This window comes from Chlorocebus sabaeus, chromosome 10, assembly GCF_047675955.1.
Source record: "Chlorocebus sabaeus isolate Y175 chromosome 10, mChlSab1.0.hap1, whole genome shotgun sequence".
Lineage (NCBI taxonomy): Eukaryota > Metazoa > Chordata > Mammalia > Primates > Cercopithecidae > Chlorocebus > Chlorocebus sabaeus.
The window spans coordinates 100257512-100276408 of NC_132913.1; the positions used below are offsets into that span (position 1 = coordinate 100257512).

At 40.4% G+C, this 18897-nt stretch overlaps 1 protein-coding gene across 1 annotated transcript; it reads left to right on the forward strand.

Moving 5' to 3' along the window:
• The first annotated feature begins 2017 nt into the window (after window positions 1-2017).
• On the forward strand, window positions 2018-10338 carry LOC103217780 (PC-esterase domain-containing protein 1B-like). The gene has a single exon (XM_007966147.3). It carries the CDS (start codon window positions 4408-4410, stop codon window positions 5620-5622), a length of 1215 nt encoding a protein of 404 aa, XP_007964338.1. The 5' UTR covers window positions 2018-4407; the 3' UTR covers window positions 5623-10338.
• The last annotated feature ends 8559 nt before the right edge of the window (window positions 10339-18897 follow it).

Genomic DNA, 18897 nt, shown 5'->3' on the forward strand with positions numbered 1-18897 from the left:
GAGAACTTAATATCACAATTAAGTTTAAGGTAAAAGTAATTACCAGATTACACACTGGTAATCTGGAATCACAGGGGAACTGAATGCCCTGTACAGAGAATGAACTTTTCACATGTGGGAGACTGAGCTAATAGATACACTTTTCTTCCTTCATTTCAGAGATTAACTGTCCTGACATGAAACAGTTTACTCAACATCTGGGAAGATGATCCCATGAGATCATGCAGTCAGTTGCAACTGACACCCACATAGTCAGCCCAGTAATGTATCCCATCATATTTGTTCTCTTTTCTTCCCTTATTCCTATTTCTCTGGGATTTGCCTGCGAATAAGTGAGCACATCAGCTTTTTCTTTAAGCTCTGTTTTCTAGGGTACTTGACTCAAGGTAGATGTTTGTCATATAATGTTACATGAAAAAGTAAGTTATAGAATACTATGGAAAATAATGAATTTTATGTAAAAATACAAAAGCATATACACATTTTTAATTATTTGTGACATTGTAAAAAGAGGACTGGATGGATACACACCTTTGAGAACAGGTAGGAGTAAATACAAGATTGAATATTTATTTGTTCTTCTCTAGAATTTTTAAGGTCATGTATTTGCAATTTTTTAAAATACTGAAAAAATACTTTAAAAAATACTGAAAAAAAACTGAAGAATACTGAAAAAATACTTTAAAATATCATAAAGTAAGTTCATATTATGCTATACTTTAAATTGAACATATTGCATATTTTTATATCATTAATAACAAATTTTAGGCATTGGAAACAACAATTAAAAATGATAATATTGGAAAATGAGTTAAACAAAGTAAATGTTGACGTGGTTTTCTATTAGCTTTAACATTTATTGGTCCTAAAATGAAATGTCTTTGTACATAGAGTGGAATTACAACACAGAACAATGTCTTTTAAGGTTGTATTTATACAACACAAAAAAACTCACAAATCTATAAGTTAACTGATTTTTTAAAAAATCAATATGGATAAACAAGTAGATAAAAACTCTGTAAAAATTAACTGGTTAAATGACAGTATTTATTCACTGTGCTCTTAAGACAGACCTCTTTATCTTTGCAAAAAAAATAACCCCTTCAGAGAAATTGAAATTGGTTTCTTTCCTTTAATCATATTGAAGTTTCAACTTCAATATTATAATAGCATTCAAATAAATATAATGCTTCTTTAGCCATACATGTTCATTTTAAAGATGTAGTATGAAGCTGGGCACGATGGCTCATGTGTGTAATCCCAGAACTTTGGGAGGCTGAGGCAGCCAGATCACCTAAGGTCAGGAGTTCAAGACCAGCCTGGCCAACATGGCAAAACCCCACCTCTACTAAAAATACAAAAATTAGCCGGGCATGGTTGTGGGCACCTGTAGTCTCAGTGACTTGGGAGGCTGAGGCAGGAGAATCACTTGAACCTGGGAAGTGGAAATTGCAGTGAGCTGAGATAGCATCACTGCACTCCAGCCTGGGTGACAGAGCAAGACTCCGTCCAAAAATTTAAAAAAAGATACAGTATGAGGCTTCTATATCACCATAACTTGGGTTTAAAATCTTTTTCTTCATTTTATCCTGAAGGTGACAAAATCTCCCCAAGAGAGGGTAGCATGTCCATTAAGGTAGTCTGAACAAAAGGTGATTGTGTAGGTTACTATAAACTGACTTTAGTTTTATTCAATTATTATCCTTAAAATGCAACATACAAATAAATCATTTTGTTTTCATGAAATAATATAAAATTTCAGGTAATTCTTACATACACTAGTGAATAATTTCAACTTTCTTTCTTGGCAATAAGGACAAACAATTGATTTTAGGGGCCAAAAAGTAGTTGTTAAACTAATATAAATCATGCTTTCATTTGTAGTGAAGGCAAAAGGCTTTGACGCTCCCACTAATTAAAAATATGTAAAATATGAGAAGAAATTACCAAACCAATTGATTTATATCTAGTATTTTAAATATATGTATATAAAATAGGTAAGGATGAAAGCATATAAAGTCCCCTTAATGTATAGACAAGTGCAATTCTTGATAACGGTCTATTTATGAATTTTATGGTTTTCACGAATTTATATTGTCAACCTAAATAGAAAACACAGAAGGAGATTCTGCAAAAGGAAATTATGTTTATTCAGAAATAGGTATTTCAGTGAGAACATATGTGCTATAGTTAACTATGCGAGTATTCAGGAAAGTAAAGGAAGACAGAGGTTTTTAAAGGAAAAATGAGGATTGTGTCACTGTTTTTAGATAATTATTCTGGCTACAAGGATCAGTAACAACAAGGGTGGTGCCAGTCCAAGGTTGGACAGGCAGTTGCTGGGCAGATGTTCTGACAGAGGTGTAAGATTGTAAGATTGTGATGGCCTTTGTGCAAGATTGTGGTTTTTGTGGACACTTTTGTGATACTTCCTTTGGGACATGTATGCACGAGAATTCTCCCTTTACGGCTTTCTTTACCTCTATTCGTCAGAGATTTTTAACACAAGTGACTGCATTTTGATTTTGACAATTTTCACAATGTTTATGTCATAACTAAAAATTACAATAACTGGCTCCAAAATTAGCTGTTTCACACAAAGGTCTCAAATGATAAATAGGACAATCATAAGGAATATTTTAAAAGGTGATTGTTTATTAACCTCTGTTAAAAATAGGTCCAAGAATTTTGCACTCAGAACCAAGGATGGAGAGAAAGAAGTCCAGATTTATTCAGCAGAAAGCTCATATTCCTAACCGAGGATGAAGAGGCTAGGATTATACCGGGTAGGAAGCTCACATCCATACAGAAAGATGAAGGAGGCCTACGTTACACAGCTTGACACTTATATATCCATATCCAAGGAAGAAGGAAACCAGGGTTCATACAGCCAGGAAAGTCATATCCATCTCCATATAGATAAGGATTCCAGGGTCTTTACATATCCAGGATATGCATATCTACACCTCAGAAACAAAGAAATTAGCCACTAATTCATTACTAGTGGGAACGTAAAATGGTACAGTCGCTCTGGAGAACAGTCTGGGCATTTCCTAACGCCCTAAATAAATACATAACTATTATACCACCCAGCAGTTGCAGTGCTGGGTTTATCCTGGAGAAATGAAAACCTAGGTTTGTAGAAAAACCTGCCCAGGAATGCGCGTAACAATGTAACGTGTAATAGCTCAAGTAGAAACCCTACAGTCCTTTCAACAGGTAACTGGTTAAACTGACTATGGTACATCCATCCATACCATTGAATAGCACTCAGCAATAAAAAGGGAACAAAGTATTGACACCTTGGTACCACTGGAAACTCACTTCCTAGTACAGAAAACAGGTGGTCAGGGTTTACAAAGTAAACACACTGAACGAATTTGCAGAGAACAATGCTTCAGGGGAAAAAAGCCAGTCCCCCAAGCTTACATATTATGTCATTCCATTTAAATAGAATTCTTGAAATGGCAAAATTCTGTAAGTGTAGAACAGCTTAGTGGTTGCCAGGCATCAGGGCAATGGAGGGGGAGGAAGGTGGTTGGCACTGGAAGGACAATGGGAGGCATCTTTTTGCAGAGGAAAGAGTCTGTATGTTGAGTGCGCCGAGGTACTACAACTCTCCAAGACGCCACCGGTGGGGGAAATGGGTAAAGCGTACACGGCGATCTCTGTATTATTTGTTATAAGTGCATGTGAATCCTCCATGAGCTGGTAAGAAATATTTTAACTAAAATAGAGTTGAGCCCTCCAGTACAGGTTGCCCTGAGTATTCTGCCAACAGACTGACCTAGCAGGTCAGTCCCCAGTTCGGGCTCTACCCCTAGGAATGGCATCCCTCCTCCAGAGGAGGCATTTCCCAAATGCCCCAGGATAGGAGTTGGCACGGAAGGAGAGCCAAGCCGGCGATGAAGACATTCTCCACCGGACACAGGAACGCCGAGAGCCAACACTAAGAAGCGGCCTCCACACTGGACGGCGGCCTCCACTGGCGAGCCGCTGCTGGTAAAACAAAGAGAAGGCCGTGGGCAGGCGGCACTGGGAGCAAACCAAGCGCAGTCCGCGGCGGTGCTACTTGAAAGTCAGCACAGATCCACCCAAATGGAGCGCTCGCCGCCCCACGGCTAGCGGGGCGCTCCCGCGGGGGTTCTGCGCCTCCCCTCCACCAGGTGGAGCCAGTACTCGCAAGGGAGCCTCCGCGGTTCAGAGGTCACACCCCGGCTGAAGTAAACTGCGCTCAGGCGGCCTTCAGGGGCGCGACCCCAGCGTCTTTCCTCGTCCCACGCCCCGGCGCCGAGCAGAGACGACCTTAGCGGTCCTGCACCTAGCGGTCCTGCAGGTCCCTGAATCCTCTTCGGATCTGCGCTGAAGAAAGGCGGGAGCTCAGCCGCGCGCCCTGCCTCCGCCGCCATGGCCCAGCTGCGAGCCTGCGAAGTCCGGCAGCTGCTGCACAACAAGTTCGTGGTGGTCATGGGGGACTCGGTCCAGCTGGCCGTGTACAAGGACCTGGTGCTCCTGCTGCAGAAGGACTGCCTGCTGTCCTCCAGTCAGCTGAAGGCCAAGGGCGAGCTGAGCTTCGAGCGCGACATGCTGCTGGTGGGCTGCAGCAGCGGCCGCATGCACTATGGCAGCCACTACCGCGAGGTGCGCCAGTTCCGCTCGGGCCACCACCTGGTGCGCTTCTACTTCCTCACGCGCGTGTACTCGCACTACGCGGAGCGCGTCGTGGAGGAGCTGCGTAGGTCCGAGCCCGCCCCGGACGTGGTGGTCATGAACTCCTGCCTCTGGGACCTGGCCAGGGATGGCCGGGGCTTCCCCAGGAGCTACCGGCGTGACGTGGAGAGCCTGTTCGCGCGGCTGGACTGGGCGCTGCCCACGTCCTGCCTCCTGCTCTGGAATACAGCCATGCCCGTGGCTGACACCATCTCGGGGAGCTGCCTCCCATGCGCGCGCCACCTCCGCTGCGCCCACCTGCGCGAAGACGTGATGGAGGCCAACTTCTATAGCTCCGCCGAGGCGGAGAGGCGCGGCTTCGACGTGCTGGACCTGCATTTCCACTTCCGCCACGCCGCGCAGCACCGGCTCCCCGACGGCGTGCACTGGGACGAGCGCGCGCACCGCCACCTCTCCCAGCTGCTGCTGGCCCACCTGGCAGACGCTTGGGGCGTGGACCTGCCCCGCCGCGAAGCCGTGGACGGGTGGGTCAGGCATGGCCACGCCAACAGACGTGCAGCCCTGGCGGGCCGAAGGCGGCCCCGAGACGACCGAGCGGACCCACACGGCCGAGGGGACCGAGCGGGCAGAGGAGACCTCCGCGCCCCTCGACCGCTCACTTCGTTCTTTCCCTGGGCTCGACTGCCTTTCCCTCCCCGCCGCCAGGTCGCCTATCCGCCCTCCGACCGGCATTACTCCAGCGACTCCTCCACGCGCCACATCCGACACAGCAGCGAAGAAAACGCCAGGGTTGGCCGCGAGTCGCGGCCGGGCCCCATCCGCACAAGCTCTGCCCTACACCGAGAGAGGGGGCATTCCCCTTACCGTCCGTGGCGCCCCAGCGAGCCACGCCTAAGCCAGCGAAGCCGCACACGCACACACAGAGGGGTCCCGAGAACGCCCAGGCCTTAGTAGCCAGACCTGGGAGAACGTCCTGTCTTCCCCAGCATGGTCAGTGGGCTGCCTGACCACTATCACACGGGCGTGGCCTTCAGCAACTCTTCCGAGGTGGGGGTATTTTTTACGCTTCCTACTCTAATGAGTGAACAGCTTGCCACATCATTCCTCTTTGCCAGAGCTTTCATGCCACTTCTTGGGAAGGGAGCAGGGACCCAGACCACCAGGCCGTTCTCCTCTAAGCATTTAGGGAGAAATGAAGTCTACATAAAAGGGCTCCTCGCCTTAAAAAACAAAAACAAAAAAAAAAGAAAAAAAGTTAAGCTATCCCCGAATGTAAGTCTTCAGGCAGTATTTCCCATTGACATTCTTCCAAAAAAAAAAAAAAAAAAAGGTAAAAATTTTGATGCTTAGAACTTAAACATTTCAATTAAGATATCCATTTCACCGTTCGTTTTTGCGTATATTCATAGAACCTAGTATCTAAAGCTTTCACCTAAGTTGTCTTACAGATTCTTTACATTTCTCTGTGTTTCAACATAGCATTTGTCCTAAAAAATATTCCATTCACTAATGCAAGGTTGTTTATTTTCTGTTAGAAACATGATCTTTAAAGTTCATCGAATGCCTAGCAAATTTTTAAAAATAGACTTTTTATTTATTTTTTTTTAGATAGGGTCTCACTGTGTTGCCCAGGCTGGAGTGCACTGGCTCAAACGATCCTCTTGCCTCAAGCCCCTCAAGTTACTGGGACCACAGGCATGCACTACCATGCCTGGCGAACTTTTTAAATTTTTTGTAGAGATGGGGACTCGCCATATTGCCCAGGCTGTTCTCAAAGTCCTGGACTCAAGCAATCCTCCTGCCTAGGCCTCCCACAGTGTCGGGGTTACAGGTGTGAGCCAGGGCACCTGACCTAGAGTTTAATTTTTAGAGCAATTTTAGGTTCACAGCAAAATTGAGTGGACAGTACAGAGAGCTTCCATATACTTTTTTGATTTCACACAGGCAAAGCCTCCCCCACTATCAGCATTCCACGTGTTTGGTACATTTGTTGTCTTTGATGAAGCCACCTTAACACATCATTATCACCCCAACACCATAGTTCATTAGAGTTCCTTCTTAATGTTCTCCATTCTATGGGTTTTGACAAATGTATAATAGCATGGATCATCCATCATTATAGTATCATACAGAATAGTTTCACTGTCTTGAAAATCTTCTCTGCTCTGTCTCTGCATCCTTCCTGCTCCCCAACCCCTGGAAACCATGGATTTATAACTGTCTCCATAGTTTTGTTTTTTCCAAAATGATATATAGGTAGACATACAATATGTAGCCTTTTCAAATTGGGCTCTTTTGATTAGGAATTTAAGTTCCCAGCATGTCTTTCCATGGCTTGAGAACTCATTTATGTTTAATTTTTAATTTTTGTGAGTATATATTTATGGGGTACATGAGATGTTTTTATACAGGCACGCAATATGGAATAATCACATCATGGAGAATGGGGTATCCATCCCTTTATGCATTCATGCTTTGCGTTACAAACAATGCAGTTACACTCTTGGTTATTGTAAAGTGTACAATTAGGTTATTGACTATAGTCACCCTGCTATGCTATCAAATAGTAGGTATTATTTATTCTTTCTGTTTTTTGTACCCAATAACTCATTTATTTTTAGGGCTGAATAATATTCCATTGTCTGGATGTACCACTGTTTATTCACCTACTGAAGGACATTATGGTTTTTTCCAAGTTTTGGCAATTATGAATAAAACTGTTATGAACATCTGTGTGCAGGTTTTTTGTAAATAAAATTTGAATAATTATCAAGGACTATGACTGCTGGATCATGTGGTAAGAGTATGTTTAGTTTTGTGAGAAACTGCCAGACTGTCTTTCAGTGTGGCTATACCATACTGCATTCCCATCCACATCCTTGGAATCATTTGCTGTTATCAGTGTTTTGGAGTTTTTCTGAAAAGTATAAGGTGGTGTCCAGATTTATGTATTTATTTTTGCATGTTGCTTCAGCACTATTTGTTGAAAAGACTGCCTTTTCTCCATCATATTGCCTTTGCTCCTTTGCCAAATATCAGTTGACTATATTTGTGGGTGTCTATTTCTGGGTTCACTATTCTGTTCTATTGACCTGTGTATTCTTTTGCCAGTACTACACTATCTTGATTACTGGAAGTTTATATTAAGGCTTGAAGTCAAGTAGTGTCAGTACTCTGACTTAGTTTTCCTTCAATATTGTGTTGGCTACTCTGGGTCTTTTGCTTCCCCATGTAAATGTTAGAATCACTCTGTCAATGTCCACAAATAGTTTGCTGCAATTTCCCTTGAAATTACATTGAATCTATAGATGAAGTTAGGAAGAACTAACATATTGACAATATTGTCTTTGAGATATCTCTCGAGATTTCTTCTTTGATCCAAGTGTTATTTACAAGTGGGTTGTTTAATCTCCCAGTACTTGGGGATCTTCAAGCTACCTTTCTGTTACTGGTATCTAGCTTAATTTCACTGGGGGATTTGAGAGCAAACATTGTATGATTTTTATTTTAAAATTTGTTGAGGTGCGTTTTATGGCCAAGAATGTGGTCTGTCTTGGTGAATGTTCCATGTGAGCTTGAGAAGAATGTGTCGTCTGCTGCTGTTGGATGAAGTATTTTATAGATGTCATTTATATCCAGTTGATTGATAGTGCTGTTGAGTTCAACTATGTCTTTACTGATTTTCTGCCTGCTGAATCTGTCCATTACTGATGGGTGTTGAAGTTTCCAACTAAAATAGTGTATTCATCTATTTCTCCTTGGAGTTTTATAAGTTTGTGCCTCGTGTATTTTCGTGCTCTGTTGTTAGGTGCATACACTTTAAGGATTGTTACGTCTTCTTGGAGAATTGGGTCCTTTTATCATTATGTAAAGTTCGTCTTTATCTGTGATAACATTCCTTGCTTTGAAGTCTGCTCTCTCTGAAATTCATGTAGCTACTGAGTTTTCTTTTGATTCGAGTTATTATATCTTTCTCCATCCCTTTATGTTTAATCTTGATGTGTATTTATATTTAAAGTGCATTTCTTGTAGACAATATATAGTTGGGTCTTTTGATGCACTCTGACAATCTCTTTTCATTGGTGTCACGACAATTGATGTTTAATTATTGATATTGTTGGATTAATATCTTCCTTATTTGTTACTGCATTCTATTCATTGTTTTTTGTTCTTCCACTCTTTTTTTGCCTTTTGTGGTTTAACTTAGCATTTTGTATGTGATCCTTTTTTTTTTCTCCTTAGCATATCAACTACAGTATACTTATTTATTTACTTTTTTTAGTGGTTGCTCTGGCATTTTCAATATACATTTGCATCGAATCCAAATCTACTTTTGAGTAATACCGTACACCTCATGGATAGTGCAAGGTTATCCGTAAGTTACAAACACTAAATACATTATTGCCATTACTATTATTATTATTATTTATTTATTTTTATTTTTATTTTTTGAGACGGAGCCTCGCTCTGTAGCCCAGGCTGGAGTGCAGTGGCATGATCTCGGCTCACTGCAACCTCCGCCTCCTGGGTTCAAGCGATTCTCTTGCCTCAGCCTCCTGAGTAGCTGGGACTACAGGCGCCTGCCACCATGCCCAGCTAATTTTTTATATTTTTAGTAGAGATGGGGTTTCACTGTGTTAGCCAGCATGGTCTCGATCTCCTGACCTCGTGATATGCCCACCTTGGCCTCCCAAAGTGCTGGGGATACAGGCGTGAGCCACCGTGTCTAGCCTGCTATTATTATTTTTAACAAACTGTTGTATATTCAACCAATTAAGAATAGAAGAATAAGTTTTTGTTTTACCTTCACGTATTCCTTCTTGATGCTCTTTATATAAAGCAAAATTTCTGACCTATATTATTATCCCTCTCTGAAAAACTCCTTTTTTTTTTTTTTTGAAACGGAGTCTCGCTCTGTCGCCCAGGCTGGAGTGCAGTGGCGAGATCTCAGCTCACTGCAAGCTCCGTCTCCCGGGTTTACGCCATTCTCCTGCCTCAGCCTCCCGAGGAGCTGGGACTACAGGCGCCCGCCACCTCGCCCGGCTAGTTTTTTGTATTTTTTAGTAGAGACGGGGTTTCACCATGTTAGCCAGGATAGTCTTGATCTCCTGACCTCGTGATCCACCAGTCTCGGTCTCCCAAAGTGCTGGGATTACAGGCTTGAGCCACTGCACCTGGCCCCTGAAAAACTTCTTTTAACATTTTTTGCAAGGCAGGTTTACTGGCAACAAATATTCTCTATTTTTGTTTGTTTGGGAAAGTCTTAACAGGCATACCTCAGAGATATTGTGGGTTTGGTTCCAGACCACTACAATAAAGTGAATGTCTCAAAGCAAGTCATGAATTTTTTGGTTTTTTGGTGCATGCAAAAATTAGGTTTATACCCTAGTATAGTCCATTAAGCGTGCAATAGAAGTAAGTCGAAAGAACCCAATGGACATAACTTAATTTAAAAATTTTTATTGCCAAAAAAATGCTAGCTATCATCTGAGCCTTTAGCAAGTTGTAATCTTTTTGTTAGTGGAAGGTCTTGCCTCCATATTGATGGCTACTGACTGATCAGGGTAGTAGTTGCTAAAGGTTGAGGTGGCTGTGTCAATTTCTTAAAATACAACATTGAAGTTTGCTGTATCAATTGACTGTTTCACAAAATATTTATCTGTAGCATGCAATGCTATTTGACAGCATTTTACTCACAGTAGAACTTCTTTCAAAATTGAATCAACACTCTCATACCCTGCTACTGCTTTGTAAACTAAGTTTATGTAATATTTTAGATATTTTATTGTCGTTTCAACAACGTTCAGAGCATCTTCACGAGGAGAAGTTTCCATCTCAGGAAACTATTTTCTGTGTTCATTTATAAAAATCAACTCCTCATTTGTTCAAGTTTTATCATGAGATTAGAGCAATGGAGTCACATCTTTAGGCTCCACTTGTAATTCTAGTTCCCTTGCTATTTCTACCACTTCTGCAGTTGCTTCCTCCACTAAAGTTTTAAACCCTTCAGTCTTCGATGAGGGTTAGAATCAACTTCTTCCAGACCCCTGTTGATGTTGATATTTTGACATCTTCCCATGAATAAAGAATGTTCTTAATGGCATCTAAAGTGAATTCTTTCCAGAACATTTTCAATTTATTTTGCCCAGATCCATCAGAGGAATCACTATGTATGGCAACTCTAGCTTTATGAAATGTCTTTCTTAAATAATAATTAAAAGTTGAAATTGCTTCTTGATCCATGAGCTGCAGAATGGATGTTATGTTAGCAGTCATGAAAACATTATTCTGTTTATCTATCTCCATTGTAGCTTTTGTATGATCAGGTGCATTGTCAATGAGCAGTAATGTTTTGATAGGAATCTTTTTTCTGAGCAATAGGTCTCATCAGTGGGCTTAAAATATATATTAAGAAAACCATGCTGTAAAGAGATGTGCTGTCATCAAGGTTTTGTTGTTCCATTTACAGAACACAGCCAGAGTAAATTTAGCATGATTCTTAAGGGCTCTAGGATTTTCAGAATGGTAATCATTGGCTTCAACTTCAAGCCACCAACATTAGTCCCTAACAAGAGATTTTCCCTGTCCTTTGTAGCCTTGAAGCCAGACATTGACTTTAGCTATGAAAATCCTAAATGGCATCTTGCAGTATAAGGCTCTTCCCTCTACAATGGAAATCTGTTGTTTAATATGTCCACCTTCATCATTGTCTTTGCTAGATCCACTAGCTTTCTACTTTTATTCTGCAGCTTCCTCACCTCTCTTGGCCCTCAAAAAATTTGATTAGAGTTACAGGCTTGCTCTGGATTGGGCTTTGGCTTAATGGAATGTTGTAGCTGGTTTGATCTTCTATCCAGACCACTAAGACTTTCTCCATATTTGCAATAAGACTGTTTTGCTTTCTTATCATTCATGTGTTCCCTGGAGTAGCACTTTTTATTTTCTTCAAGAACTTTTACATTTACAAATTGGCTAAACTGTTTAACACAAAAGGCCTACCTTCCAACTTACCTCACATTTTGATTTGCCTTCCTTACTAAGTTTAATCATTTCTAGCTTTTGATTCTAAGTGAGAGACCTGCAACTAATCCTTCTACTTGAACACTTAGAGGCTATCGTAGGGTTATTAATTGACCTAATTTAAATATTGTGCTTCAGAGAAAATGGAGGCCTGAGAATGAGGCAGAGGGATGGGGGAATGGCGAGTCAGTGGAGCAGGCAGAGCACACACGACATTTATCAGTTAAACGTGCCCTCTTATATGAGTGCAGTTCATGGCATTCCAAAACAATTACAGTAGTAAAATCAAAGATTGCTGATCATAAATAACCATAACAGATATAATAATAATGATAAAAGGAATTATTGTGAGAATTACCAAAATATCACACAGAGACATAGAGTGAGCACATGTTGGGAAAATACCATGAATAGACTTGCTCAATGCAGGATTGCCACAAACTTTCAATTTGCAAGAATCATAATATCTGCAAAGTGCTATAAAGTGAAGCATGATACAATCAACTATGTCTGTACTTCTTCACTTTGAAGAATAATGTACACGATACAAAATTCTAGGTTGGTGTTTTTTGGTTTTTTTTTTTCTTTTTTTCTCAATATTTTAATTATATCACTCCTCTCTGCTTTTTAGTTGTGGAAGTTTCTGTGGACATATCCTCAAGCTCATTAATTCTTTCCTCAGATATGTCTAATCTACTAATAACACCATCAAAAGCATTCTTCATCTCTGTTACAGTGTTTTTGGCTTCTACAGTTCTTTTTGATTCTTTCTTAGAATTCCATCTCTCTGCTGAATTGCCTATCTGTTCTTGAGTGTTGTCTACCTTTTTCTGTTAGAATCCGTAGCATATTAATCATAGTTGTTTTAAATTACGGGCTTGATAATATCAAAATCCTTACTATATATGAGCCTGGTTCTGAGCTTTTTCTGTCTCTGCAAACTGTGGGGTTTTTGTTGTTGTTGTTGTTGTTGTTTGCCTTTTAGTATGCCTTGTAGTTTTTTGTTGAAAGCTAGACATGATGTACTAGGTAAAAGGAACTGCAATAAATAAGCTTTTAGTTATATGGTAGTAAGGTATGGTGGGAGGGGAAGCATGCTATGGTCCTGTGAATAGGTCTCAGTCATATAATGAGGCTATATTGCTGGACTGTAATCTTCACAAGTGTTTCTAAGTTTTTGCCCCCACTTAGTGGGACAGGATGGCTTAGAGGGGGCTGGGGTTGGGTACTTCCCTTCTTTGGTGTCACTTAGGCTCTGATAAAACCCCAGTAGATTAGGTTCCAGCAAAATAGTTTCTCTTGAGGGCAGCAATTGTTAGGAAGGACAGAATTCTCTGAGCATATTTCACAATGGCTGCTTTTTCCCTCTCCATGCAGAACGCATAGGGAATATTTCTTTCCTTTTTACTGTGAGAACCTGGTAGAGCTCCTGAAAGTAAAACCTAGAAAACATGGTGCTCACCAAAAACTGGGCTCCCCTGGAGTTTTTGGCATTCAGATTTGTTCATACTGAGTCTTCAGCAATTAGTCAATTACAGTTTAAGTTTTTCTCTCTTGAACCAGGTCCCACAAGGTTTATTCTCCTTTAAGTTGTGCTTCTCTGTATTTGCCAGTCTGTCCCCAGTTTGGGGGATAGTGGTTTGCCCTGTGTTCTCAATTCTCTGAGGGATCTAAGATTTGTTGCCTTTCAGTTTATTCAGTATTTTAACTGTTAGAATGGAGTGATGACTTCCAAGCTTCTTACATGCTGAACCAAAACTGGAACTCCCGTCTAGCACGTTTTGAAGTGGCCCAGAGAACTGAAACACATTGCACTGTAAGCTACAGCTCCCACTAAACAATTTTTATTGTCTATTTTTATTCCTTAACATTATCTACTTCTTTATAGTTTATGCTTTTAAAAAACCTTTTGGTTAAGAATTGGTCTACTTCCCCATCAACTATCTTTGGTTAGAACTTTACATTGACTACCCCTTCTAGTATTACTGCCCCTCTATATGACAAATCAAAGTATGGGTTTACTGCAGGCTGCCCTAAATCTCTGTCTTTGCATCCTTTCCCCAGCTATAGTGTGGCATATTCTTGGGGTAGAAGCCCTTCTGCCAGGCTGCATGCAGCAGGAGGTACATGCAAAGTAAACAAGACAAAATGAACATCATCACACATTCAGCTTCATTACATGAACGGGAAATTGAAAGCAACATTTCCATCACATTTTCTCAATAATCAATGCCATGGAATTTTAATAATGAAAGATAGAGATTAGTACATTGTGATGTAGAGTGTTTTCAGGGAACTAGGATATTGCCTGAAAATAAATAGCGTTGAACATTTCCTCACTGTTAAGTTTATGCTAGGTCCTCTTATGTCTCGCTTATCATAATTCTCTGAAGCAGGTTCCTTTGAAAAAGGCTCCATTCTTATCCCATCCTTTGTTAGACTCTCCCTATGTTTTCATTAGACCGTAAACTCGCTAATGCATACACATGGCAGGGACAAGTCTCATCTCAATGCATCTTGTGTCACGGCGCACCCATCAATCCACTGTGCACTGAGAAAAGACTATAGCCCTACAACCTCTTTACTCGGGTTTTGTGCATGCTGCTTAATTTCACTGCATCTGTCAAGCCATTCTTTATCGGAGAGTCTAACAGCCTTTGAGTGCACGGTGCTCTATCACTTATGTAGGGGTTATATTGATCTTTCTGGTGTGTGCTCTAAAGTGGCTGGCATCAAAAGCCAGTGAGGCAGCCAGTTTGAGCAGTATGGGCCATTTACAAACTTCAGGATGAGATGCTGCAGGATGCCAGGGAAAACGTTTTTGTTTTTCCAGAGGGAACCATAGTTCATGAAATGTGGTTAATGTACCACATTTGTATACCCTTAAAAATCATTTTATAACCACATTGAGTGCCTCTAAACATTAAATATATTTTATAAGTAGTTGGTTAACTAGCTGTTGTATGCTTTAAATAGTAAATAAAATGGAAAGGCACTAAACAGTGACTATATTTCATAGAGTAAGATGCTTTTCCAGCCACTCAATAATTCTCAATGTTAAGAAAAATTGATTTTAGAGGCTGAGTGCCTCTAAAAATTAGCATCTTATCTTCCTACAGGGGATGATACTCAGTCTCCTTTCTTCCAACTTTTGACTTAATGGTCTCTAAGGCTCCCTCCTTCTGAAAAATTCTATAGGTTATGTTAGATTATAATTTGGGAACATACGTAATTAACTGGGCAAAATATAAAGCAGGAAGCAGTTCCATCTTGTTTTTTTAATCTTAATTGCAAAAGAACTAGCTCTTCATCCACTGACCTTTCCATAACTCCCATGTCTTTTCTCTCCCCTCCAAAGACTGCATAGAGTCCAAGCACTACATAAAGAGACCTAGGGCAATGACATAGAATTTAAGCGTACTAATTCCCAAGCACCTTCACATAGCACATTTGAATAATGAATACATTTTACATTTGTGAAAACCTAATAGAGGAAAGAAATTCCCTAAGAGGTGTTAATAGTCACATCTTTTTCATGGCAAATTAAATCATTTTCCTAATTCTTTAACAACTCTGGCTTTAAGGAAGTCATATTGCCAATATTGAGACTTTTAAGATAAATAGAATAATAGCTGACAGCATCACAGAAGTTGAGAACTGAAATACTCAGACACTCTACAGTTAACGAAAAACTGTGTTAAAAGAAGATGTAACTCTTAGTTCTGCCTAAACCACAGCCAGCTGGGTGACCCTTGAGATGTCACAGGGCATCCTTGAGCAGTCTCTGAGAGCCTCATTAATGTAATTTATCAGTCAAATGCATAGTTCGAGCTAGATTCTAGAACCTGGCAGCAGGATAATCTCCATGGGTTCATTTTAGATCTAATAATTTATAAATTTCTTCTAGCTCTTTATCTCATTCTGAAGAACCATGTGTCTCAAGTGTTCTCAACAGTTCCACAGCAGTGGGTGGCTGGCATGTTGAAGCCTGAGGAAGAACAGATAAGCATCAAACTTCCTGGGTACATATGCTTATACTTAGAAAGAATGCAAAGAGTGAACAAAATTCTTCTCAGATACACCCTCAAAATTCCCACTGATGTCATTAGGAACTATGTGGGATTAAATGAGTATGGGTTGCTGATTTGAGTCAAATCCAGCAATGAGCTGGCACTGATTTTTCCAGGTTATAATGATTGGTCTCCTGGTTCACAGACTTGAGAAAGATGTGGCAAAAAGCAAAACCCCAGGATACTATAAGATCTCTGAGGTGGGGGTATTGTGTCAATCACCATTGTATCCCTAGCATCCAATCAATAGCAGTTGATCAGTGAACATCTGTGGAGCTAAACTGAATCCCATAAACAAATGCTGCATAGCAGACAGAAAATGTAAACTGTCTAAAATGAAAATCCAAGAAGGCTGAGGCAGCACTCAAAATGAGTCCTCTAGTCAATAGTGTTATAACAGAAATGCCACAAAAATCATAATTTCCAAAAAAGGAATCATTTCACTGATTGGATTCAATCCAGAAATTGCTTTTCCAGCCATAAAGCAGAATAGGGTCTCACTCTTCCTCCCGACACACATACATCCTCAAATACAGAGAAGAAAAGCAAAGAACACAGACAATGTCACCTTACTACTGAAGTAAACAATAGTAATTAACAATAGATGGCTTACCTTGTGCCAACTACTCTTCTAAAATCTCCATGGGGATTATCTAATTTAAATCTCACTACAGTCCTCTTTGGTAGACATTATTATTACCATTTTATATTATAGTTAAGGAAAAACATGCACCAGTGTTTTGAAAAACCTCAAAGTCTGGGCAATTTAGAAGACAGATGACTGAATCTATAGCAATAGTCACTATAGATAGCTCTGTATTTAAAATCTGAACTTCTAGTGGTCTGCCATTATACAAATAAAAATATTCTCCAATTAATGTAAAACTCCATGATGTGAGAAAGCATTATAGAAAAGAACAATATGAAACACAGGAAATGAGTCAGCAAACTAGAAGTCCAAAATGATGTGGCCAGGAAAAGAAACAATTACCATAGCCACAGTTGGAGAAAGATTTTATCTGTCCCATTGGGTATGATCTCAGTATGTATAATCCCAGTGATTAGGGTATGTGTATATTCATAACTTTTGATGCGCTAGAGAAAGAAATAGGCCAATAACTTTGTATACAAAAGGGCACATTTTTTTCATGGCTAGCCCTATGCAAAATTGTAGACTATGATGGAGTAATGGGCTTATATATCAGATCTGTATATGAATTATGACTTATACCAATTGGTCACAAGTCCCATGGCTGTCCTGACAGAGATTCAGGACCTCTTCCTGAACAGCAACCATGGCAGCTAACTAGTATTTAATTTTTCCTTTTAACTGTGGAATGCAACCTAATGTTAATAAGACTTGGATAAAATAGGTGAGTGAACAAGGAGAGAGTAGTAAACCCAACTTTTTTTCTCTCAGTGGTTACATCTACTTCTCTGTAGAAGACTAACCCTGATTATTAACTTAGTCAATGTTTAGTCAACAGCTGTTTGTTGAAACATACAATGTGTCAGAAACTGACTAGTATCTGGGGATAAATCAGTGAGAAAGGTTTCTACAGACATTGCTAACAAGGGAGACTAACAAGTATAGTGAAGCACTAATAAGTGCTAGGAGAAACGTAAAGGAGGCAGAGTGGCTTGGCAAGGAGTATGGTGATATCAGATATCAGATGATCATGAAAGGCACTGCGGAAATTACATTTAGCACAGAGCTGAAGGAGGTGAAGGACCAAGTCATGAAGATATTTGGGGAAAAGGGTGAAACCCTGATGTTTCAAGGTAGATGTATGTTGTCATATTCAATGAGTTTTAAGTAGCAGAAGGATCAAGCTGGGGAGGGGCAGCTGGTTAGCTCAGATCAATCAGGTTTCAGCCCTAGCCTTATAGGCCATAATAAGCATTTAGGTTTTTATTCTAAGAGAGATGAGAAACATGAAAAAATCGTATGATCCTTTAGGTTTTAAAAGGACCATTCTGGCTATGGGTTGAGAATGGGGAAGAGGCAGAGTGAAATGAAGGTAATAAGTTAGAAGACCATTGCAAATCCCAGCTTTCTTTCAAGGCCTGGGCAAGGATGATTTTGCTGGAGGTGGTGAGAAAAGGTTGATTTGGGAGATATTTGGGATTAAAGCCTGGAGCTTTGCTGGTGATTTGGATGTGGGATGTGAGGAATAGGAAGGATGCAAACATGACTAAGATTTTTGCCTGAGCAACCAGAATATTAACTAAATGATTATAGTATAATCTCAGTTTTCTTTCCTCAAAGACATCTGTTTAACTTTTCAGATTAGTTATGACACCACACAATTTACCACACAAAAAAAAAGAAAAAGAAATTGTATCACATTATATCTAACCTCCACTCCCTAAGAGATGTCGAGGTCATTTACAACATTAAAACCTAAATAAAGTCAAACAGTTGGCATAGAAATCAAAACACAAACAAATAGAAGTGAAAAATAGTAGGAAGACATAGAACCTAGGAAATATTCCCTGCTTCTGTTTCTAGCTGAAAGAACAAGCTAAATTGCTTGAATTCCAGAACTTCAAGGAACATGTTTCCTCAGATGCTCCACCCAAACTGTAATAATTGTTTAAGCTCCACCCCACAAATCCAGAATTAACACAATTTGCTAGAGTAGGCTGGTGCCAGCCCAAAGGTACATCAGGGACAAACACTACAGAATGAGAGAAGAAAGGTCATTCACCAGGTTTGGAGCCATAAAGAATACACAATTGTCCACTTCCCTGCCTGCAGAGCCTGTCTCTTCCTCGCTAATTTCCTTTACCGCTCATCCAGTAAGCCCTGGTTTTCTGGGTAAAGTGTGCCTTTTTCCCCTAAGACTCTTGATTCCTGGAAGTTTTAAGGAAACTTCAAATTAATAATACTGTGAACTGAGACTCCTGTGTTCTGTATGACCCCTTTTTGCCTCCCAGGGACTCTTAGGCATATCCCTAATGAGACATAAAAGGAACCTGCATGTCTCTCCTCTTCCTACTTGAAGGAATGTGTGAGAGTCATTTCTGTTGAGCCATTGCCCTGACACCTAATGTTTTCATAAGGAATAAGCAAACTGTCAGGTTTAGTCAGACTCTGGACACTCCTCATAGGCAACTTCAGAATGTAAAGTCA

Bases quoted from the DNA above. Each gene is read 5' to 3' on its own strand.
- LOC103217780 (XM_007966147.3), top strand. From the start codon at position 4,408: ATGGCCCAGCTGCGAGCCTGCGAAGTCCGGCAGCTGCTGCACAACAAG.